The 25,550-nt window shown below is 43.2% G+C and overlaps 1 protein-coding gene across 2 annotated transcripts in view; it reads left to right on the top strand.

The window, feature by feature from the left end:
• The window catches only part of lin7a (lin-7 homolog A (C. elegans)), a 64,385-nt gene that overhangs the window by 32,114 nt on the left and 6,721 nt on the right, over positions 1-25,550 (top strand). For both annotated transcript variants that reach the window (XM_079494716.1, XM_079494715.1), the window contains exons 3-5: positions 9,010-9,081; positions 18,821-19,030; positions 24,116-24,332. In XM_079494716.1, coding sequence (XP_079350842.1) covers positions 9,022-9,081; positions 18,821-19,030; positions 24,116-24,328 — 483 coding nt within the window. In that variant the 5' untranslated portion in view covers positions 9,010-9,021 and the 3' untranslated portion in view covers positions 24,329-24,332. The remainder of the gene's footprint in view (positions 1-9,009; positions 9,082-18,820; positions 19,031-24,115; positions 24,333-25,550) is intronic.

A 25,550-nucleotide genomic window follows, 5' to 3' on the forward strand; every position in this document is an offset into this window, starting at 1 on the left:
AGCGGCGGAAGGATGAAATAGATAGAGATAAGAGATAGAGGAAGATTATTCCAAATGTGCAATCAAATGGAGCTTTGTAGCAGGCCGACCTCCGTCGAACCTGTAGAGATTTGGGGTTTTAAAGTAAGGATATTGCAGATGTGTCTAAGTGGATATGACAAAGTCGACTGGGCCAAATACTGCTTCAAGTAAGAAGGGCAGCTAAAATAAATTTTATAAATTAAGAGAAGCCAATGTAATTGCCTTCTTAATTTAGGTTGCAACCACCTCGCTCAATCACCTGCAGATGGGTTACAAACACTGTCATCCAGTCAATGGTGTGGGGGACCGATGTACTGCAGTACCAGTAATCATTGAGCTATACGTTATCGTTACTGTAAAATACAGGTATTTTAAGGACTGTATACTTAATTGACAGGAGTCCTCCAGGGGTCTATTCTAGGCACCCCTCCTTTCTTCCCTCTCTATACTAAATATCTCCTCTGAAAATATCCAATCTACAACCTCACATGTCATATTTCCATCACTGCCAATTGGAGCTATACTGTAGTCATATCCTTGACTTCTGGGTGATGGGTTAGGGATTTTTTTTTTGTCCACTGGAAAGGGGCTCTAGGGTACAAATCCAAGGTTTTATTGTACTGTACGTCGAGGGGAAATACAGACCAGAGCCAATACACCAAAACAAACAAAAACGCTCTGTATGAAGGAAGAAAGGTCACACTGACATGTCGGCTACGCCAGATGGAAATTTAGAACTGAAAGAGGCTGTGTAAAATGTCAGACAGAAATTGTGAGCGCTATGTCTGCGTTATGTGTGCAGATGTAGTCCACAGCAGTGGTTCCCAAATGTTTTAGCCCGTGACCCAAAACAAAAGAAAAACCAAAAATAGCAGATACACAATGTGTCGCTTCGTGCTGCGTTGTGATCTTGTAGATCGGCTATTTCCACCACTACTTTTCTTCTAATTTCTTATCCTTTTTTTACTTTATTTATTAAAGTTACTGAAAAATCATTGACTTTTGGTTTATTTCATGAAAAGTTTAGCTTTATTTGGGAATGTTTTTTGAAAATGTTTTAAAATAATAATTAAAAAACAAATGTAGGAAACAAAACATAAGGGAGCCATAACAATGTGTCCACGATCCACAAATGGGTCCCGACCCAGTGTTTTGTTACCAGTGGTTTTACAGCCTATCGGTAGTACAAATATAGGAGACTGATTCTCCTGTGAGACGGGATTCAATTGTCATTGTCCTGTGAGACCGACCTTATTTCTGTAACACCACTATATGCTGGACCTTGTCCAGTGTCCTCATAGCCCATTTGTTATTATACAGAACAGTACTTACTATTATTGCCCCAAGTAAGGGCACGCATTTACTAAACAAAAACAAAACACTGAAAGCCTTGTTAGAGGGCATAATGCTTTTAATGTAATGTGTGAAAACTGGACTTCGGTTGAACATGTAATTTTCGCTGGTGTTCAAAACACACAATCATGATGAGTAATCGCAGTCATCAGTTTTTCTGCAGCCTTAAGTAAAGTAGTAAGCCGAGCCTTGAGGCCCATAGGGGCAGGAGATAGGAGCCTATCTCCTGTTTCTGTAGTGGGAGGCAGCTTGATGTACTGTACAAGTACATCCCCTGGACATGATGTACAAGTACACCCCCTGGGCATGACCCTAGTATGTCGCAGGGACAATCCAACCCTTGATGCTGAATGCGAAGCAGGGAGGCACTGAGTCTTTGGTATGATCCAGCCGTGGATCAAACCCGACCTCCCAGTCTCAGGGTGGACACTCTAACCACAAATACACTGAAAAACAACCATAGTGTTGATTTCGTCGACTATGACAGCAAATTAGCTACAAAGCCCAACTCTCCATCCTTTTCGTCTGGTTCCTTCCTCTCCCGTTTGCGAGGCTGATATACGCTGACAACCCTTTCAGGATGACACACCGTGATCGTCCTCATGCCGGGGATAAACACGACGGTGGGGGGAAACGGACTCCATCTTCTCCCTCATTTAGCGCAACACCGCTGAGCTGGCACTTTCCCCGTCACCCATTCTTCATATTGACAGCCCGGCCCCAGCAACCATAACCAACTTGATTCATGTTCAGTAAAATCTATTGGCACGCAGAGCTGCGGAGGTGGTCTGATCGGCATCGGATTGTTATTATTTTATTTTTTCCTACTGTACATGAGATTAGGTGGGCCGCGCCACCTTTATTCTTGCACCTGCTCACCAGCGCGTGAAATGAGATGGCCACACATACTTAGGCTGTACAGTAAGTGAAGGTAGAAGGCTACAGGTCATTGTATTAATCAAATGCCACGCAGGTGATACTACTGTAAGAACAGCGGTTTTGCTGTGTGACTTAACGTGTGCTTATAGTGCCTCTAATATATTCACAGAACACTTCATGGGAATGGCCAATGTACTACAGAGTATTAACCCATTTAGACCTTTTCTAAAAAATGTCTGAACATGTCAGTGGTTCTCAAACTATTTCATGTCAAGGACCCCCAAAAATATATGTAATTGTCTACCGACCTCCATCTGAAAATAGAAGAAAGAATATATATTCAAAGATTTGCGCCACATTTTCACGATTTTTCAAAAATAGCAGACCTATAAGCTCGTAGCTTGTGGATCTGCTATTTTTCTATAGTATAACATAATGCTTTAAACACCAAAAGGGGTTCCCGCCCAGAATGGGTTAAGAATGGTCAAATCAGATTGGAGTATAATTATGTTAATGGATAAGAGGGAGGCTCAGTGGTGGACGAGGACAGCTGGGGTGATGGAGAGGGTGGGTTCTTGTACAGTAATTACAGCCTACTGTTGAAGGAGGAAGCTGAAGCGCGTTTCTTTGATTGTTGTTGGCCTTTGCAATTCTCTGGCCAGCTATTTGCAACTGGGGGAATGGATATAATATATTATACTGTCTAATTTGGTACAAATAAAGGGAAGCGAGTGATTGCCATTACTGTCTACTACACTTCAGTACACGCACACACACACACACACACACACACACACACACACACACACACACACACACACACACACACACACACACACACACACACACACACACACACACACACACACGTTTGCATGCATTCATGCATGCAGAGAACACGCACACAGATTACTGTATGTATTACAATACCCAGATAATGTAATTGCTATATTCCCTATATGTTCTTCGATTTAAATTTCTCTGGAAGGCTGTTTTTTCCAATTACCGTCGATGTGAGTTCAGCGTGGGGAGGGCACGGCTGTTTTTGTATTGTAGTATAGCATGCCGCCGTGGTGATTGTCGTCGTGATAACAGTAATCTCAGCAACAACAAGCGCTCCCTCACAACCGGCCCTTCAGCTGCCTGAGTGAGCATTACCTTACCCCAGGCAGAGGTCACTGAATCACTACAGAGCATCAGCTCACACAGGCCTGTAATCGACCGCAAGCCGTCCTCGGCCTGACTCGACAACAACAACAACAACAATCATCTGTGACAGTTTCTCTGTGGTGTTTGTAGTTGGTTGTAGTGGTTTTGCGGTTCATTTCCTGTGAAAAGCCCACCCATACTGTTTGAGATCTTTTCAGAGGGTCTTCAGCGTGATTACACTGCAGTGCATGGCAGCGACTGGCACAAGGATCAGTCATGTACTCTACTCTGTACCAGCCTCTTGCCATCAGCGCCAGACTGTACCAAGTCACTGCATGCGCCACACACCGCAGCGATAGACCACAGATATGAACTGTACTCCGTCTGAGAGAGAGAGAGAGAGAGAATCTTTTCTTTCTTTCATGATGCAACATGGTGTCATGTTTTCACATACATACATGTCATTAAGTTATGGTACGATCAGGAGGACGATCTATTGAAGTTTGCCTTGCAGCTTGCACCACTTACCACTTTTCCCTCTGAAGTTAATCTGCAGATTATAAAGAATTCAAATTATTATTATGAAGAAAACATCCTCACCACATTGGAAAGCATCACTGAATTGCAGAGAGTTTGGTTGGTAGAACGTATTCATATTGAAATGGTTATTTTCAGCATGCAACCAAGCATAAAATGACTTAGTTCTCTTCTCCACTATTCCCTCCCTAACATTTTTGTCTAGTTTTATTATTTGTTGACGAAATTGTCAATATATTTCGTCTTAGTTTTTGTCATCGTAGCTTAGTTTTTATTTAGTTTTCCTTGATGAAAAAGTAAAGGGTGTTGTCCTTGGTGTCAAGGTGTAGGCCATGTTCAGCCGGTAGATGATTGCGTCCCCAACCCCCGCCCCGTGACCACCTGTGGCATGTGAACTGGAGGGGTTCAAGGTCTGGTCACTCACCAGAGGTTTCAGGTGCTGCAGTATCGGCCTGCTCGAAGGCCTTCATGACCCGTGATGTTAGGACGACTGGCCTGTAGTCATTTGGGGCAGAGGGACGGCATTCCTTGGGTACCGGGACAAGGCAGGACGTCTTCCACAGCTGGGGGCACACCTGCCCCAGCCTTCAGGGAGAAGTTGAAGAGGTCCCTGGATGGGACGGCAAGTTACTCAGCACCTGGGTGTTGATCTTGTCTGGCCTTCCTTATGTTGTCCTGGGCAAACTGAAGCAGCACTTGGTCGGTGGTGAGAAGTAGGGGATGGGGAGCTGCTGGGTCACCTGGCCCAGCCCCCCTCTGGTATAGAGAATATGCACATGCATGATTTTCCCATCAGGACACGCCCCCCTCATCTAGACTGAGTGGCAAAACATTGAGCAGCATGGAGTGTTGGAGTTTGGAAGCGCTCGTTGGAAAGCACTCAACCGTCCTGCGTACCACCTGTTTCTAAATGTCACATAATGCAGGAGGCAGCAAAATGTTGTGTTATTGAAAACAAGCACTTCCAAACTCTGACACTTAGAAAAATAATCAAATGCAGGGCATTTCTTGACAGAAAGTAGCTCATAATGTTTCTATGGATTTTTATGAAACAAAAACTTGCAAAAACTTGCAGATAGAAAGAGGATAATTCAAGCTTTAAGTACAGCTGCAATGTTGGTGAGTTTAACATTGTTTAATGCAATCAGACAGGACTTTTCTGTTTGGATGAATGGGCTGTCAAGGCCAGAAAGTCGTTTTTTGCCCTCAGTGGGCGTTCCCGCATAACTTCCAGGTACGATGATGTCACGCGCATTCCCTCTATTGGTTGTAGCGGTGGCGGCCATTTTGTGTAGCCACAGATGGGAAACCCATTCATGTTTCCCATAGAGATTTCCAAAAATATGTATATAAATTATTTTAAGCCCGGAACCAAGCCATCCAGGCTCCTGGTGAATCATGACCATAAAGCGTTTGACCGATGACGATTTGGCTGGTGAGAGGCCGCCCCTGGTCTATGGGATAAAGGCGCTATATAAATGCACCATTTACCATTTATGGGATATGACGTCGTGGTCGCAGTCCCCTCAAAGGGCTGATTGTAAATGTGATACTATATGTGATCTATATTATATATACAGTAAATTTGTTATCAGAACCAAATAATGAATAACTAGCTCTGAAAGCAAGAAATAATTACAAGCACACTCAGGTGTACAGCAGCTATTATGCCATTTATTTAAACTCATCATATACAGTTGGTGTAATACAGTCAACAATAATTTGTGTACAGTACATAAACTGATAAAACATAAAGAAATGGCTAAGAGATCCTGGTTACGTTGTGTTAAGAGGATCTGAGTGATGCTGCCACGGTAATCTCTCTTCTCCGTGAAGTACTCTGTGATTAAAGCAAAGACATCAGCAAACACTGTGCTTGGTTCAAACAACAACAGCCCTGGACAAAACAACACGTCAAACAGATATAGCCCACAGGGAACGATGTGGTGACTCAACTCAACCGGTTGATGCATAGCTTCATAACCACAACTTCCTTGTTCCATTCACATAATCCCTCTTTCTCTGTCCTCACGTCTCTGTACTGTCATAGCAGAATAACGCAGACATTCCATAAAGGTATCCCTTTCATTCCCAATGTATCACACCCTCCCTCCTGTCTCTCTCTCTCTCTCGCTCTCTCTCTCTCTCTCTCTCTCTCTCTCTCTCAGTAGAATTAGAAAAGGCAGAACCATGGTTATGCATAGATAGCGTTGTCATGTTAGCAGTCCTCTATATGCGTCTCTCTCCACCATCCGGCTTTTTCCAGCCCAGAATCCTATGCCCTCCTACAGCATGATGGCTTCCCATCAGGATCTGGGTTAATTTAAGGCATCTATGCGGGCGAGAACCACAGAAGCAGAGAGCACTTGCAAAAGAGAGAGAGAGAGAGAGAGAGAGAGAGAGAGAGATGGTGAGAGATTCAAGGTCTAGGTTTTGTAAGGAGAAGATTCAGGCTTGAGCAAAAGGCAGTTGGGGTACTGAATAGATGCCTCCCGGACATTAGGCCTTTTAGAGCAAAAGTGCACATCTCCAGAGCAGTCGTGACATGAAAGGACACAAAAGACCAGAACTGATTGTTCCTTGTTATGGATGATCGAGTTATCCTGTAAAAGCAGGGATACTTACGTTTCAGAAGAGAACACAAACTCATCTGGATTATTATGGTTCATATCAGAGTATACCTACAGAAAAGAGAGCTTGTAGATCTGCTATTTTTGAAACGTATTGTACAAATTGCTTGTACAATATGCTTTGTTTTGTTGTCAAACATTTCGCCTACATGTCCAAAATAGGGACACCAGTGTGAAAGTGGTTAGCCAAACAATGGAGGAGACTCAATCTTTTTCCCTTTTTTTTTCTTTTTTTTTTGTTGCACTATAGTCACAATGTTACACAGTTTACCTGAGGGGGAAAAGTCGAGACTTGTAACTGTATATACTTAACAATTTCTTTATATTTTGACACTTGCTTTGGCAATGTAAACGTATGTTTTCTCATGCCAATAAATTCTCATGCCAATAAAGGCGGCTGTGGCTCAAGAGGTAGAGCAGGTCTTCCAATGATCCCTGGATCGGCGGTTCGAATCCCGGCTCCTCCTGAAGTGTCCTTGGGCAAGACACTGAACCCTACATTGCCTCCAATGAGTTGGTCGGTGTGAGCTTGCCACCATTGGTATGTGTGAATGTGGGAAGTGAGGACACTGGCGTCGACTGTTCGCCGCTTCACCTCCCAATGTATAAATGAATGAACCATTGTAAAGCGCTTTGAGCACTTGGAAAAGCGCTATAAAAATGCAATTAATTATTAAAGCTCCTTTGAATTGATAAAAGTAGAAGAACCCAAACTCAAGGCAGAAGGAGACGGAACAATACCTCTCATGGCATTTGTAAAAGTGCTTGGCCCAAAGAAACGCTGTTTCTTTGGAAAACGTGCTTAGGGATATGTGTTTTACTGTGTTTGTATGTGGATAGAAATAAAATTAAAACATTTCCATATATCAAAGAGTGTTTTACCCCACTCTACTGCATTTTATATCCTTGTGATGATTTAAAGATATCAGAAATATTGTAGGATTCCTCTGCTTTGAGGACAGCTGAAGACCGACGGAAATCAGACTTGATGATTGGAGATCCCTTTCATGACCTCTCCCAAATAAGATATATCTCTCTGACATAATGATGAGTATCTGTTTCTTCAGAACTCGCCCGGTAATCTAAAACGAAACGTTCTTTTCAAAGTTCAAAGTCGCCAATCTGATGAGAGCAGCATGTATGCTCTTGAATGCAATATACGCTCCAACTAGTAGACACCAACGTTACCAAAACTATCCACACAAAATGGCCTGACCTTCATTCTTTTTACAATAATACCATTACCCCAGTTAACTGCCAAGGCCTCATTTGAGACCTTGCACACACACAGCTGATATCTCTATAACCACTTAAGCCCCTATGTAGTTCAACGTCATGGTACAAAGAACCCAGGGAACATGGAACCTGGGGAAAGAAGGGTGAAAATAGCCGATCTGCAAGCTTAGGTAGGGGGGGACACTATGCATACAAAATAACTGAATTTAAGATGAAATGCATCCAAATGACAGCCCTGCAGCTAAGATTTGCATAATGAAAAAAACACTCTAAAGAGCCATGAGTCGGTATACCCATGTTATCTCCCCACCTCTTCCCCATCCTCCTCCTCCTTTCCCTCCCCGGGTCCGTCTGGTTCATTCTACAAGGTCCAACTGAAGGATACTGGTATCTCTGGAAGACTGGAACACACGTTTTATAACTGGAAGGTCAAACTCTTTTTTTTTGGTCTGCCTTTTGGAGCGCAGTCTGACTCTATTCTTAACGGCTAACAGCTGAATAATGACAGCGTGATGAAGGTGCAGCCAGGCGTGAGGGCTGCTCTTCGGCCGTGTTTTCCATTTCCACGGCCAGCTGGCAGGCACTAGTGTTGATTTTGACAGTACATTTTTATTCAGTTTCACCTGAAATGTTCGTCACCAAATAAAAACTGTACGAAAATGTTTGCTGAACGGGACAAGTGGAGAAAGGACAAGTCATTTTATGCTTGGTTGCATGCTGAAAATAGCAGATCTACAAGCTCACGTCACGCGTTGTGAGCTTGTAGATATGCTATTTTCAGATAGCAACCAGGTGGACACCATCAAGGCCTGCCAAAACACATTTTATTAGACAAAATCAACTGTAGATTTAGTCGACTAAATCTTATGATAGGGTTCCCCAAAATGCCGTCTCCACGTGGCAGAAACTAAATCAAAATGTGCTGTCGAAAATCAAGTCTTTTATTTTTATTTGAGATTTATTTAATGATAATGCAATCATCATTCAAAACACAGAATTACAGAATCATGATTTTCTTCTTTTTTAAACAAGATTAACTAAAAAAAGAAAACAAAAAACAGCTATTGAGGTTGAGGTTTTAGCCCCCTCTGGTGGAGGATTACCCAACTACCCCCCCCCCCCCCCCCCCCCCCTTTGGTCTCTCTTTGGTATGTATGCTTGAAACCGTAACATTGATCGATCGATTTGTTTTTGTCTCTTTTAGGTCTACCAGTACATGCATGAAACCATAACAGTGAATGGCTGTCCAGAGTACCAGGCACGAGCCACAGCTAAGGTAAGAAACATTTTAATTGGTTGCACAATTAATAAAGACTATGCATTCGTTCATAACATCTGCTCTACTGGATAAAAATAGATGAAGTCATCGCTATGTGCAAAATTGTGCATATTGAGGTTTTTAAAGGGGTATTTCACTAAAGGGACATTGTAATGTCTACTCAGGCAACAGAATATCAAAAAAATCACACCTGTGTGAACTGAGTGGTACAACTACACATTTATTGTTATAGTTACTGTACATTAGAACCAGGAAAGCATCTGTGTCATAAGTACTCTCCGCATGAATTCAGTCTCAACAGTGTCATTTGAAGGTAGGTCACCCAGGCGTTGAAGGATGTCTGTGATGTCAGTGACGTCACATACTAACCATAGCAACCATGCTCGTTCTTTTGGTTGCTAACCATAGCAACCATGCTCGTTTTTTTGGTACGAACAAACACGGGTACACGGGTACAAAGCCAGTTGTTGGAGTGGTTTGCACCACTCAAAAATATAATCCTCGATGACCTCTATCTAGGTTATGGTGGACAAGCATTGTATGAATTTATTATTGCAAAGACACAATATTTTGATTTGCGGGAGTGATGAAACTTACGAGTAGTAGTAGTGTGTTTATTAAAAGAGTATATGAAGGACAGTGTAGTCAGGCATGGACTGTGTGTAGTTTTGTGTATCAGGTACTGTTAAGAATTATTGTTGTATTCATGTGAAGTGGCTTGTTATATTGTTCTAGTCGGGCACATTCTGGGTGGAGGTTCTTGGCCAATCTGGATGGAACGTGATTTGTTCCTGATTTGAAGCATTCTGTTAGTGTGTGATGTTTGGACAAAATCTGTAGGATGTGTCCGGGTAGCTCAGTCGGTAGAGCTCTTGCCTTTGAACCACAAGGTCACAGGTGTGATCCTGGGCACTGCCAAATCAGCGTGTGAGTAGCACAACTTCGTTGCGGCAGGTCGTAAGTACTGGGTACAATAGTGTACAGTTATGTACACTATTCAAAAATTAAAAGAACTTCAGCCTGGTCGTCTGTGGCGGAGAGCCAAAAAAAGGCAAATCTAAATATTACATTGAGCAACTTATAAACTGTCTGGGTTGACATAAAAACTGAAGCTTGAGTTGACATTAAATTTTACGGTTTTTATCACACCTCTCAGAGGATTAGGATTAAAAAGGCTATTGAGACTTAAAAACATAAAGCAAATTAGCTCACCTAAACTACATGGACTGAGAGAAGGTAATGAATTTTAATTGGTTGTATTTTCATGCTGTACATGGTTCCTTCTTAAATTCCTGGGAATACAATGGTCATATATGAATGATATGAATTAACATGGGCCTTATAATTGCACCGCACTGTACACAAGACTGTAATAAATATTAGATCCATAGTAACAATAAGACATTTCTTTTCCAGACAAAATGGTTTAAAAGTTTTCTTTTAATTGTTATAGTTTTCTAAAGACCAGGTTCCACCACGCAAAATCATGAATGATAATTAAGTCCAGGTCCATTTTACGTTTACCACTAGCACGGTTCAATCAGGAATTTACTGAGCACTTTATGTGAAAATGAACATAATATTATACAGTGTATTATATGTGTAGCACCCCGGTACTGTATTGAATGGGATAACGGGGCGTTTTACTTTGTTACCTTTTTACTGTTTAACTCTGTATTTATAGTATAAACCACAAGGAGATCTATTCATAACAGACAACTATAAAGGCTATTAGCCTGGCAGCGGTGGCCGAACGGTTTGCGGAGCGGTCTTGTTATCGGAAGGTCGCCAGTTCGAATCCCCGGACCGGCACGTTAAAATTACCACCGCTGAAGTGCCCTTGAGCAAGGCATTGAACCCCTACCATGAAATGTTCTATGAGCAGGGTCTGGCTGTAAACAAGCATCTCGAGCTTAGTCCATTCACCCTGGGTAAACAAAGAACTTTGCTTTTCTTTGCTTTGATACGTTTTTAACTAACTTTAGAATGACTTGAATTAGAATTTTAGAATAGGTTCTAAGGGCATGAACTAACCACTGGGCTACACCTGTTTGTAAAACAAAAACAAGCACAAGACTATCTTTGACAAGCTCGGACCAGCTGGCGTGATTGCAGCTTCAAAATACTGTGAAAGCATAGGCCTATTTGATTAACAGTGCATCGACACGACTTATTGTCTAAGTCCTATGGGCCTCATGGCTCGGCAAGGCTCCTGTGTATATTGTACATTATTAAATCAGAACGAAGCTAAACAATCATTAGCACTTCTTCAAGGAACACAGAGGGCAGAGAAGGGTAGGTTGAAAAGGAGTGCAGCTCAGTCGCCTTCAGCATATCCTGCTGTGCCCACTCCTCTCTACAACATCAGAGAGATGGTGGAGAAGAAAGAGGAGAGAGAGAGAGATACAAAATACTTTGCCTGTGTGTGTGCATGTGCGTGCGCGTGCAGTTGCATTTAAGTTTTGCTGAAAGAAAATCGTTTTTTTCAGCTGGTTTAGTATTTTTAATAACCAGAAAGTAATAATTCTGGTTTGTTGCATGCAAGGGACAGGAACTATTTGAAAAAATAAATAAAAGAAAACATTATTTATAATGTATACAATCAGCTGTTTCCCACTAATATTCCCTAACCCTTGTTTGTTGGTTTATTGCGACGGAAGGTTGCATTTACTATGAAAACGTGCAATTCCCGGTCAGTGTATCACTCAAAATCCCCATACATGGGAAAGCCCCCATATACTGTATGGTGCCCAGGTCTCGTGACTTCACTATGACATCTGATGTCATAGTAAATGCGACCTGCTGTCGCAATTAAGCCCATATATGGAGATCCCTGATGTCATCAATATTGGCCAGCAACTCCACATCTGACCTCAAACCTCCATATACTGTATGGATTCAAACTCTAGACGGGCCTGCCCCAAAGGTATTAGCCAGGCAGCCGGCGAAAACTAGAGTTCTCAACAGGCCCGAAAATTAAGGCCCGGCCCTCATCAAACCCTGTACACTCAAGAGAATGTACCACCCTTAGATCTCCATATATGGAGCTGACCTGTTATGACATGACATGTTGATCTGACCTCATCACACCCTGTACACTCAAGACATGCTCCTTATATAGCCAGTACAGAATTCATTCTATGTTGATCTGACCCCCCATGCCAAAGCGCCAGCGCTCGCCCAACAGTCTGCCGTCAACAAGACGGATGTGTGCACACGACCCCTTTAGGGCGAGGTTGCTTCTCGCCCTTAGGCGTCTTACTGGTATAAATATGTTGTTTATATATAGTTTGTTTTACTATTTTGTGTACGGTATGCTACAATTGTTTAGTTTTCTTATTGCCTGATGCTGTTATCTGCGAGAGCTACCTGCAAATCATTTATTTAATGCTTGTTGTCACATAATGTTAGTTAATATTCTATGTAAGTAGTGGGTGTGTTGGAAATGTTTGGATGTGTGTTGCCTTTTAGTTTTAAACTTTTGCAGCTGTACCAAAATACACGTTTATTATGGAGTAGTTAAGACGATGAGCAGTATATAGCCATAATAACAGTGGAGCGGGACAGGCAGGGAGAGCTGAGCTGAGCCGTCGGCTAGGAAGAGGTAGTGGAGACACTGGGCGAGGAGGGAAGAGGTAGTGGAGACACTGGGCGAGGAGGGAAGAGGTAGTGGAGACACTGGGCGAGGAGGGAAGAGGTAGGGGAGACACTGGGCGAGGAGGGCAGAGGTAGGGGAGACACTGGGCGAGGAGGGAAGAGGTAGGGGAGACACTGGGCGAGGAGGGCAGACATGTAGGAAGAGGTAGGGGAGACACTGGGCGAGGAGGGAAGAGGTAGGGGAGACACTGGGCGAGGAGGGAAGAGGTAGGGGGGACACTGGGCGAGGAGGGAAGAGGTAGGGGAGACACTGGGCGAGGAGGGAAGAGGTAGGGGAGACACTGGGCGAGGAGGGAAGAGGTAGGGGAGACACTGGGCGAGGAGGGCAGACATGTAGGAAGAGGTAGGGGAGACACTGGGCGAGGAGGGAAGAGGTAGGGGAGACACTGGGCGAGGAGGGAAGAGGTAGGGGAGACACTGGGCGAGGAGGGAAGAGGTAGGGGAGACACTGGGCGAGGAGGGAAGAGGTAGGAGAGACACTGGGCGAGGAGGGCAGACATGTAGGAAGAGGTAGGGGAGACACTGGGGGAGGAGGGCAGACATGTGGGAAGAGGTAGGGGAGACACTGGGCGAGGAGGGCAGACATGTGGGATGCAAATTGAGGCAGACAGGCAGCGACAACAACTGAAAATGAAGCTGAGGCACAAGAAAACATTCTTAGTCAAAAACTAAGTTCAGGCAACACACAAGTGAACTGGGCCATAATGTTCGTGTGTGTGTGCATTTGTTGTACGCTGGTGTCGCGTGCCAAAAAATATGTCTTGTGAGATTGCATCTCAACTTGGACCCCTGGACTCAACACTTCCAGGATGGCTCAAGGTGGAAGAAAGTGTTTCTCAGCTCTCAATAGACCGTATCCACACGGCAGCCATCTTTCCATTAAGTTAATGGCAGGGTGGCAACTTGCACCTTGCTTTTTCAATGCAAAATGCCAGCATGGCTGCCGTGTGAATATGGTCCATGGGTCTAGTTTTGAGGTACTCAAAGGAGTGGTTCCCAAGTACTTTTCCAAACACTTTTCCAGAGTAGGGGATTCATGCTACTCCACCAGAGGGAATTCCTCTGACCTCCCCCCAGCCACTACACAGTGGATATAGACTCTAACAACATCCCTTTTAGTTTTAATTTACCCATTCAAGTTTAAAGCTGACCTAAAATCATGGCTCCACAAACATTCAAATTGGCCTTACTAGTTGTAAGAGCCATTATGACCTAATGTTTTGCTGATTGACAGTGTCACTGCAGCTTGGTCAGTGTCTGGGGCCTCTGGGCCAGCCCAGGTATTTAACCAGGCTGCTAATCAGGCACAGGTGTTGCCAGTGGCAGACAGCAGAGGCTAACAGTTTTCTAGTGTGTTCAGGAGGGCTGGTCCCCTGTGTTTGTTACTGTTTCTTTCTTATTATTTTATCTGTATGTTGTATAGGAAAATTACTGCAGAGAATAAAGTTAAATTCAACGGACATGTTTTGGAGATCAGTTTGTACTGGCACACGTAAGAACTTCCACCTGGCCGTCGGCAACCAGTAGTGCCATTAAGTATAGGACTTTAGGCACTACACTAGTGAAATGTGTTCCCGGGCTGGCTTTCCCCCAATACAAGGTCATACACTGCTCACTCCTTGTTAGTGACATCCTCCATGTGTCTTAGCACCCCCCCCCCCCCCTGCTCCTTCTATGTTATCATTTAACTGTATATTTTGATATTTCTGTATAGTCTATTGGTGTTGCAGTGTTGTTTTGTCCAGATGTTGGAGTGTTTAATGTTTAATGGAACACAATGGAAACAAGCGTTTTGGCTTTTTGTGTCATCCTAGATGTGTTTTCAATCCATTGTACTCCTGCTGCTTGTGAGCTTACATAAGTAGATGTGCCATTTTCAGCAACATTCAACACCTTGGCACGTTGGAGTAAAAGTTAAGCATAAACTGTTTTGTTCTTTGCCCTCAGCATAAACTTGGAGAAGCCACTGCTTCTTAATCTGCATCATAGAATTGCCTATCAAGCATTAAGTGGGAGTGTAGCAGCAGCAATTAGCATGGAGAATGTACAACCTGCATCACCTGTGGGAACAATCTAATTTAGATGCGCTGGGGTGAGATTGCGTGGGGTGTTTTCCTTATAAACTGCAGTGTTTCTGAAACTCTCTAGAATTTTACAGTAAGCAAGAACAAAAAATATGGTAATCCATATGGTAATCCATCAAATACATATAAATAGTCATCAAGAATCATACGTAAACTAAGAACCTAACAGTCTAACAGTGAATATCTATATAATGAAACTATGAGTATACACTATAGAGCAGGGGTGCCCACACATTTATAACATGAGATCTACTTTCAAAATGACCAGCTCAACCAAATCTACCCACTGAAAAAACAAGTGTACCATTGCTGAAAATAGTTTAAATATATAATGTACCTGGGGGGGCTTTGGAATAGGGAGGGGGGAGAAATTATGACAGGCAGTTTCTGCTGTTTAACTTAAACGCCCAATGCATTCTCAATGGCAATAGCACAAACTTTGCCATGCTACTAGTCCTACATACTTACAACTAGAAACCCCATTCAAACCTATTTAGGTTCATCTTACGGTGGACATGTTTGCCTGAAAAGAAATCTTTGAAATGTTTCATAGTTTTAGAAATATAGTGCTTTAAAATTTGAGAAATTCACAATGGGGCTCTGGCAGATATTGGCACGTCAAAAAAGCACTTTCACCTAGAAACTCCATTCATACTTTTTATAATTTAGCTTACTGTGGAGACACATGCTGGAACTTTTTACTTTGAAATGATTTGTAGTTTCTGAGTTATTTAACTTAAACGCCCAATGCATTCTCAATGGCAATAGCACAAACTTTGGCATGCTACTAGTCCTACATACTTACACCTATAGAAACCCCATTCAAACCTATTTAGGTTCATCTTACGGTGGACATGTTTGCCTGAAATGGAATCTTTGAAATGTTTCATAGTTTTAGAAATATATATTGCTTTCAAATTTGAGAAATTTATAATGGGGCTCAATGGCAGATATTGGCAAGTCAAAAAAGCACTTTCACCTAGAAACTCCATTCACACATTTTATAATTCAGCTTACTGTGGAGACACATGCTGGAACTTTTTACTTTGAAATGATTTGTAGTTTCGGAGTTATTTAACTTAAACGCCAAATGCATTCTCACTGGAAATTACACAAACTTTGGCATGCTACTTGTCCTACATACTTACACCTAGAAACCCTATTCAAACCTATTTAGGTTCATCTTACGGTGGACATGTTTGCCTGAAAAGAAATCTTTGAAATGTTTCATAGTTTTAGAAATATATAGTGCAAGGCCATTCGACACCAACTCTGGGGGAGCCCGGGTTCGAACTGGCAACCTTGCAGTTACCATCCAGCCACTCTACCCCCTGAGCCACCGCCGCCCTGTTTTGGTTTGGTTTTACTATAGTTTATGACAGAATGGAGAGAGAAAGCTAAATTCATTGACAAAGTACATTTGGAATTTGTCACCCATCCAACAAACCCTATAGAGTGTATAAAATTGAGCCGTATACACCTGTAAGGTAGTCGAGGCTAGTGCAAGTCCTACGGCAAGTGCTACGGGTTAAGATGGAGTCTGAAGAGGTGGATTTTCAGACTAGCACTAAAGTGTTTGATGATTATTATCGGCTACACCTTGGAGTAGCTACTCTAGATCCCTAGTGGAACACCAATCATTGATTTAATAGTATAATAACAACGACGCAGACCATTGGAGAATCAGAGTAGAAAAAGCAGATAAGCCACATTAACAATGGTGAAATATGTCTGTCAGCCTGACAGAACAGCTCAATTTCATCAATTAAATCAATTCCATCTCAAATGTCTGGCCCATAGCTGTTACCCCTCTTAATAGAGACGGGAGACAATTTACTGTGAGACTCCTGAAAAATGATGAAGCTCTTATCCACAAAAGAAAATGATTAAAGCATACCTTTGGCTTTGAGGTTGCGACTGTGAGCTTTCATTTCTAGCGTATCTTGTTGAGTCCCTAGTGTTTGAAGGGATCCGGTCATATGGCACATTGTGAGATTTATTTTTATTTTTTTAACTCACTCACAGGCACCCAGATAAAGTTATGAAGGTCGATGTTGTGCGAGGCTGGGGAGGCGACGGTGTGCATGCTGAGTAGCTGCTGCCTTTTAGCTTCACAGTGGGAGAGGGAACAGAGGAAGCAGGGAGAAGGAAAGAGAGAGGAGGGAGGAGGGGGAGCACAGAGCCTGGATGCTTGTACAATATACAGACTAGACTAGAAAGCCGAGTGGAGAGCAAAGAGAATTTAACGGTGAAGGCATACAAGACAGGATGGAAATGGAAATGTGGGAGAAATAAGGTAAATTAATTCTGTAGGAGCTTCTCACCTGGGGCCTGCTGCTGGATCCAAATTCTCCAGCAGCATGCAGTCCCCAAGTGAGAATTGTCTCCTGTACTGTATCTCATTCCCTGATTCATCTCAGGTTCTTAAAGTGTTACAGGCGTGACACTGAAGCCTCATTTATACATGTTCCTCTGGTTGTCTGACATTAGTTATTTCCAGGCTAGACTATAACAAGCCCCTGCATACTTTGTTCCAGAAGCACAAGAAGAAAGGAAACTCAAATTGAAAGTAGCCCCTAGGCGACGAGACATCTTTTGCTTGGCAAACGGCTGTAAAGATTCAGAACAAGCGTGAAAGTTACAGTATCTCACTCACTACTGTTCCAACATGGTCAGGTTTCAGTGGTTGATACAAAAAATAAATGAAACTTAAAAGATAAGAACTTGAATTGCCAGATTTGAGTAAAACCCATCACTTTGATATTGCTATACTGACTAAAGAACAGCAAGCAAATCTGTAAACAATTCCATTTGGTTCCATCATAGGAGAGACAACAGGCAAGCGTTGATCAAAATAACAATTCTTCTACATTCTCCAATTGTGTAGACCTCTTGTAGATAGATAGATAAGAGTTTTTATTAAAGTGTCCTACATCATAAGATGCCCAGCCCGCACGGGCTTACAAGACACTCACAAAATTGTACATATATAATGATACATATACACAAATAGACAGTTACTCATGGATACATCGTTCTCCAACGTAACTGCCATGCCTTCTCTATGAATTTTCCAAAAACAAAAACTTCATTACTGAACAACCAATTTAACATAAAACACTCCATCAACATCCAAAACAGATCTGGGTACTTATCCTGATTTTTTTTCAAATAAAAGGTTTCTTAAATCATGATATAGTGGACAATAGAAAACAAAATGAAACATCCTCTACAACTCCCAGGTCACAAAGAGCACACAGTCGCTGCTCCTCAGGAATGCCAGTATATCTGCCCACCTCAACTGCCAAAGGTAAAGCGCCAGATCTTAACTGGGCACAGAGGGACCTCTGTCCTCTTTTTAAAATAAATGCAATATAAGGTTCAGTCATGTAGTCCTCTTTGAATTTAATATAACTTCTTAATTTAGCTTTTTTCACAATGTCCACACTCCATTGCTGCTGATGTAACATTGACAGTTTATATTTGACTGTATCAATGTTACAATGAAGGTTATTTAAGAAATATATGTTTAAGTCAGAAAGTGATTCCGGTGTAAATTAAGTAATTCCGGTGTGTGTGATGTTTCATTTGACGCTCTCAAGAGTTAAAGATCTATAAGGGTTGCATTTGTTTACCAACTCTCCATCCATTAGCTGGGTGGGGACCACCTGGAACCCCCTCACGGACCACTGGTGGTCCCAGGACCACTGGTTGAAAACCCCTGGTCTAATCATAATGCATAATCGTTGCTGTCGGGAGGAAACCTCATAAATCAATTTGTTAGGTTTTTGATTTTTTTTTGTGCATAAATCAGTGCTATTGATCACCCTTTACGTCTGTGTGTTGTTTCGAAAATATTGAACTGAAAAATGAACATTTTGGAGTTTCCTCCCGACAGCAGAGATATCATACTGGCCTTGTAAATAAAATGATGCTGAGAATCACTGACGTGCAACAACAACAACATTCTTCCGTCCCTTTGGTTGTGGTTTCAGGCCACGGTCGCAGCCTTTGCGGCCAGCGAGGGCCACTCCCACCCGCGGGTGGTGGAGCTGCCGAAGACGGATGAGGGGCTGGGCTTCAACGTGATGGGCGGCAAGGAGCAGAACTCGCCCATCTACATCTCACGCATCATCCCCGGGGGCGTGGCCGAGAGGCACGGAGGCCTGAAGAGAGGCGACCAGCTTCTGTCTGTCAACGGCGTGGTATGTATGCGGTGTCGTTGATTTCGGTGATGAAAAATGAATGTTCGTTGACTAGCTTTTTCACTGACGACTTTGTCAACAAATTAAAACTAGACCAAAAAGAGATCCAGTAGAACTAAAAGACAAGTAATGTTATGCTTGGTTGCGCTCGGGTGTTGAGCTCTGAAAATAGCAGATCTACAAGCTATGAGCTTGTAGATCGGCTATTTTCAGCATACAACAAAGTGTAAAATCATGCAGCCATTACACTAAAACAGATGACTAAAATATGACTAAAACTACAGTAAATTAAAAAATCTGTCAAAATCAACACTGGTGGCCTGGGCCGTAGCTCAGCGGTCCAGGCACCTTGGCCGGTAGTCCAAGTCTGGCAGTGTGCCGCGGGTTCGACTCCCGATCCCGACGGCCTTCACTGCATGTCACTCCCCCATTTCTCTCCCCCATTTCCTGTCAGCCTACTGTCTGTCCCTCTATGGGGGGGGAGTTCCAGACCCACAGGAACGCACCCAGGGTGCCGGCCCGGTTCCGGTGAGCTGCCCGTGTCCGAAACGGATGAGAAATGACAGAGTTACCGTGTGCTGGTCCCTCTACTGTACCCTCTACTGTACTGTACTGTACTGTACTGGCACACCCAAAATCATCATATATACAGTTAATATGTGCATGTGTGTTTGTGTGTGTGTTAGGTTGCGCACAGGTGGTGAAAAACAACCATGCTGTTTTCGTGCTCATACCCAGCCAGGCAGGCAGCCAGGCACCCACCCACCCAGCCAGCCACCCACCCACCCACCCACCCACATAGCTCTGTAAGGGAGTAGTTGCACCACTCAAAAATCTAAAATAAAGGCGAAAGCCGGAAAAAAAAAAATCAACACTGGTGGTATGTCAGTCAGATCGCGTGTGTGCGTGCGTGCGTGCGTGCGTGCGTGCGCGTGCGTGTGCGTGCGTGCGTGCGTGCGTGCGCGCGCGGTTGTCTGGTTCATGTTTACATGGAGTTCTCTATTATGCATTTCCGCCAACACAGTTTATCATTGAAGCTTGCAACCATGATCCATCTACAGAAGTGCAAATGCGGCTCAGTCCTCTAGTGGTTTGCAATACGGTTGCCTAGCGAAACGGCATCCTGTAAAAATCCTATATCCACATATAGCTAACCTCTAGCTAACCTGTAACAGGTTGGACTTGTTATGATGACGTTGGTTTGGTGGAGCTGCTACTTGACTCATTCTTGATCAATATTTGAGTGGTAATACTTTAAAGACCGGATTGGACGCGACCGGTGCCGTTAATTGTAAACCTGCTCACGTTTGCTTTATCGAGTGGGTCTTAAAAATACGGCAGGAGTTCTAATTTCTGTCACATTACATTTTAAGAGCAATTAAAATGGCCTACTGAACATGTTGTGCTCCGTCTACCTCTCTTCCAATTCTCCATGCCTCAAACACCCTCGCCCACCAGGCCAATATAAATGATATAAAGTAGTGATTGGTTGATTGATTTAATACCGTTTGCAAAAGGTACAATGGTACAATAGTAGAATTGAATAGGAAGGACCTCAATGGAAACAAGCCATAGTGCTTTCTTGGTTTTTAAAGTGTCTTTGCAGACCTTTTATTGAACTGTACTTTCCTGTGCTTTTTTGAGGGACACTAGCCCCTCCTATATTCAGCTATTTTTGTCCTAACACAAATGTTGAATTTACTTCATTAAACACCATTGATAATGAATGGAGAATTTACATCACTAGTCCTTACCCGTTCTAATATATGACCAAATTAGGTACAGTGTGGGTTTTTGATTGATTGATATGTTTATTGACAATGTTTACATGTACAGAAAAATGCACATAGTTATACATCACTATCAAAAGGATAAATGCAAGAAAGCGGCTTATTTCCATTGCAGTCCTTTGGTTAAAAATGAAACACAACAATGAATGTGTATGAGTGTATGAGTGAGCGTGTCCATGAGTGTTTTAGGAATAATTATTATGTTATTATTATTTATTTATTTGTGTGTGTGTGTTTTTCGTGTGTGTGCGTGTGCCTATATGTATGTGTACACAAGAGACAATGGGTACATAACACACATCAGGGGGATATGCAATAGTAAAAGGATACAGCATTCAATGTACAATAATTTCAAGTAATAGTAGAGATAAAACAAAAAGAAAAAGACATTTACAAATTAGATGGACTGTGGCACCTGAAACCGAAGATAGTAATGCGATGTATAGATCTCATTATTGTTTGAGAGGGAATTGTTATCGGATGAGCTTGGGAAGGGCACAAAGTGACTATTATTAGGCAAGTGGTGTGCGGAGAATTCCATGGGGGGCGTCTGTGTATTCCTGGGACTCACACTGTGTATGGCTGAGACACGCACGCACGCACGCACGCACGCACACACGGCACACGCTAATTGGTTTTGACTGGAGGGCGTGTGCACAGTACATTTGCGGGTGTTTATGCAGCCCTGTAGGGATTTGGAATGACACGCGCGACCCGTCGTGAGATGTTTTTGTTTTTATGACAAGCTATCCGCTATTGTGACATTGTCCTTGGCTTTGACGCGCGAGTGACTATAAGACGAGTCACAGGACATGGCCATCTGTAACGCACCCACGCACCCCCCACCACAATGCATGTGCTGGTCAATGCCTGTGTGAAAAGTGTGAGCGTTTGGTGCAGGCAGTGAGGAGCAGCGGCGGAATGTTAATGTGGGCTGTTGATGTCTGTAGTGGTCGAAGTCAACATGTAAAAGCAGCAGTGGATCCAGCATGATGCAGTTTGTCCTTCGTGAGCAACATGGGGGGACTCGGGGAGTCTGTGCCTCCGCGGAGAGCAGCAGATGAAGTCGGGGCGTGTGTGTGCCAGAGCCTTAGATATTTGCGCCGCCCTCGTTGAAAACGATGTATTTCCAACTCCAGCTTGTCCCAGTTCAGGCTGCATGAACAGCGCTCGAGCGCTCTGTTTCTGCCCCCTCAATATCGCAACTCTTCTATTAGATGGCTCTGGCAGTGAGGAGCAGTGGAATTGTTTGATTCATTCATTCAGACAGACATTGAGTCTGTCTGAATGACAATGACAATGAGTCTGTCTCTTCATGAGTATGAAGAGATGATGATGATGATGATGATCAAATCAAATCAAATCAAATCACCTTTATTTATAAAGCACATTTAAAAACAATTTCCATTGTACCAAAGTGCTGTACAGACATTTCATCAACACCACAGATAGAAAATTAAAAAATAATCAAACAATATACTATTAAAAAACAAAAAAACAAAACAAAAACAAACAAGGTCACGGGGAATCAAATGCTTGGGAGTAAAACAGGGTTTTAAGTCTGGATTTAAAAATGATGATGATGATATGTAGACGAGCAAATCGGCTATTTTTGTCTTAACAAACATTAAATTCCCATTGACGATGAATTGAGAATTTACGTCGTGTGTCTGAGCAAATCGGTATGTTTGTCCTAAAAGATTAAATTCCCATTGACAATGAATGGAGAATTTACGTCATGTAGACTGTAGAAGAGCAAATCGGCTATTTTTTCGGTCCTACACATTCCCATTGACAATGAATGGATGTACGATGATAAGAGCGCCCCTCACTTCACACGAGTGTTTTCTTTCCTTTTCTGTAAACTGTAATTTCGGGTGCCACGCCCTCCTAGAAGACTTGTCTAGGTCCAGTTAAAAATTGTAGACAGTTGCTCTTTTATGGCGTTGTGAAGGAGGGTAGGGACTTTGGATGGCTGGTGGTAGTGGTAGGGCATTCCATTCATTTTGGTGGCATAACAGTAGTATGAATTCATCCCTATGTTTGTGTGTCAGTGTACAATCTGGGTAACCTGACTCCGCCAGATGGGGCAGCAGAGAGTTCCCAGATGGGAGCAGGAGGGGGGAACCCAGTGTACTCTCTGCTGCCCCATCTGGCGGGGAACGAGATCAACAGAGCTCACTCTGGTGTTGTGGCCGTGGGCGTTTCTCACAAGAGAGAGGGAGTCTTTCTCACCCTCTCTCTGCTTCTGTCTTTTCCCCTGTACTCGCTCTTTCCTCAAATGTTCTTTCTCTCACTCTCTCTCTGTACTCCCCCCCCCCCCCCCCCCCCCTGCACCATTGGGCGTCATTTGGGTCATCAGGCGATGGCAATTGCCACCCTCTAGTGTTCACATTTAACCTTAAATTCAGTTATTTTATGCATAATTATTGTCCCCAACTCTGAATTGTTTTTGCAGATTAATGTGATTTCATCACAATCCATGCCTGTCGTCCATCTATATTTTCATTACAATTTTGATAAAACATGTTTTATTCTATGCAACCATAAATGTATTGACCACTTTCAATGTGGCATTCGTATTTGGGATTATAGGCAAAAAATATTTTCAAACATTTTCTCTTTTCACCCCCAAACAAATTGTGAAAATATTTGATCTACAAGCTCTCGACGAAGCGAGCTTGTAGATCAGGGGTGCCCACAGATCTACTTTCAAAATGACCAGCTCAACAAGATCTACCCACTGAAAAAAGTGTACCATTGCTGAAAATAGTTTAAATATATAATGTACCTGGGGGGGCTTTGAAATAGGGAGGGGGGAGAAATTATGACAGGCAGTTTCTGCTGTCAAAATATGGCCCCCCCCGTATATAACTTAAACGCCCAATGCATTCTCAATGGCAATAGCACAAACGTTGGCATGCTACTAGTCCTACATACTTACACCTAGAAACCCCTTTCAAACCTATTTAGGTTCATCTTACGGTGGACATGTTTGCCTGAAAAGAAATCTTTGAAATGTTTCATAGTTTTAGAAATATAGTGCTTTCAAATTTGAGAAATTCACAATGGGGCAGATATTGGCACGTCAAAAAAGCACTTTCACCTAGAAACACTTTTTATAATTCAGCTTACTGTGGAGACACATGCTGGAACTTTTTAGTTTGAAATGATTTGTAGTTTCGGAGTTATTTAACTTAAACACCCAATGCATTCTCAATGTAGATCCACTATTTCAGAAATGGTGACTTTTCTTTTTTTGCTGAAATTGACGCCTCCGATTTGGCATTCCCAGAGCGTGGAGGGGGAGCACCACGAGAAGGCGGTGGAGCTGCTGAAGGCGGCCAAGGACAGTGTGAAGCTGGTGGTGCGCTACACGCCCAAGGTGCTGGAGGAGATGGAGGCGCGCTTCGAGAAGCTGCGCACGGCACGCAGGCGGCAGCAGCAGCAGCTCCTCATCCAGCAGCAGCAGAACCTGACCACGCCCCAGCAGAACCACATGTCATAGAGAGGTGAGTCCCCACCAGCAGAACCACATGTCATAGAGAGGTGAGTCCCCACCAGCAGAACCACATGTCATAGAGAGGTGAGTCTCCACCAGCAGAGCCACATGTCATAGAGAGGTGAGTCTCCACCAGCAGAACCACATGTCATAGAGAGGTGAGTCTCCACCAGCAGAGCCACATGTCATAGAGAGGTGAGTCTCAGAACCACATGTCATAGAGAGGTGAGTCTCAGAACCACATGTCATAGACAGGTGAGTCTCCACCAGCAGAACCACATGTCATAGAGAGGTGAGTCCCCACCAGCAGAACCACATGTCATAGAGAGGTGAGTCTCCACCAGCAGAACCACATGTCATAGAGAGGTGAGTCTCCACCAGCAGAACCACATGTCATAGAGAGGTGAGTCTCCACCAGCAGAGCCACATGTCATAGATAGAGGTAAGGCTGCCTTATAGAACCTAGTCTGGCATTGCCTGATTGTTGCCTCTCGCAATTTTCAAATACTTGCGTCATACAGTCTGGAGCAACGGAAGCTCTGATCATTCATGATGAGTAAGCGATAAAGCAGAAGTGGAGCCTCCTTCCCACTTCCGTTTCGTCTTTACAGTCGCGCAATTTTTTCCTAATATAAATAGAAATCATCTAAGCATATATAGCTTGTTGTGAACTGAAATGGCAGCTTCCTTACTCTGTTTTTGGGAGCTATAGTTCCAGACTCCATATAGCATTCTGAGATTGTGGAATAGTTGTCTGGCTACGCGAGTCATAGAGGCGAGGGTGCCTTAAAACCAGTGGTGTAATGGTGCTTTTTTGAGGGCCTTCCTATGCCCAGCTTTGTCTGTTTGTGTACCCCATACCGATGATTTGATTGGCTGAGCACCCCATAGCAATGATTTGATTGGCTGAACGTGTTGAGGATAAAAAGTAGAGGATGGAAAAGTGAAGACAGAAAAGTGAGGCCGCAAATTGTGATTGGCCAGAATGAGATGATGTACCATATGATGATATATTATGATAAGAGCGCCCCTCACTTCACACTGGTGTGACTTTTATTTTTGCCCTTGTGGTACGTCATTTTAATCGCGCACGTCTGAGAACGTTCAGGTGAACAGTTAATTAACTGGTCCCTGTTATTATGCAAAGTGTAGCCATTTGATTTGGGTACTTGACACGTCGTGTATCGCGTACTACACACACTGTGGCAGCGGTGGCCGAACGGTTTGC

The sequence above is a fragment of the Electrona antarctica genome, assembly GCF_951216825.1.
Source record: "Electrona antarctica genome assembly, chromosome: 23".
NCBI classification, from domain to species: Eukaryota; Metazoa; Chordata; class Actinopteri; order Myctophiformes; family Myctophidae; genus Electrona; species Electrona antarctica.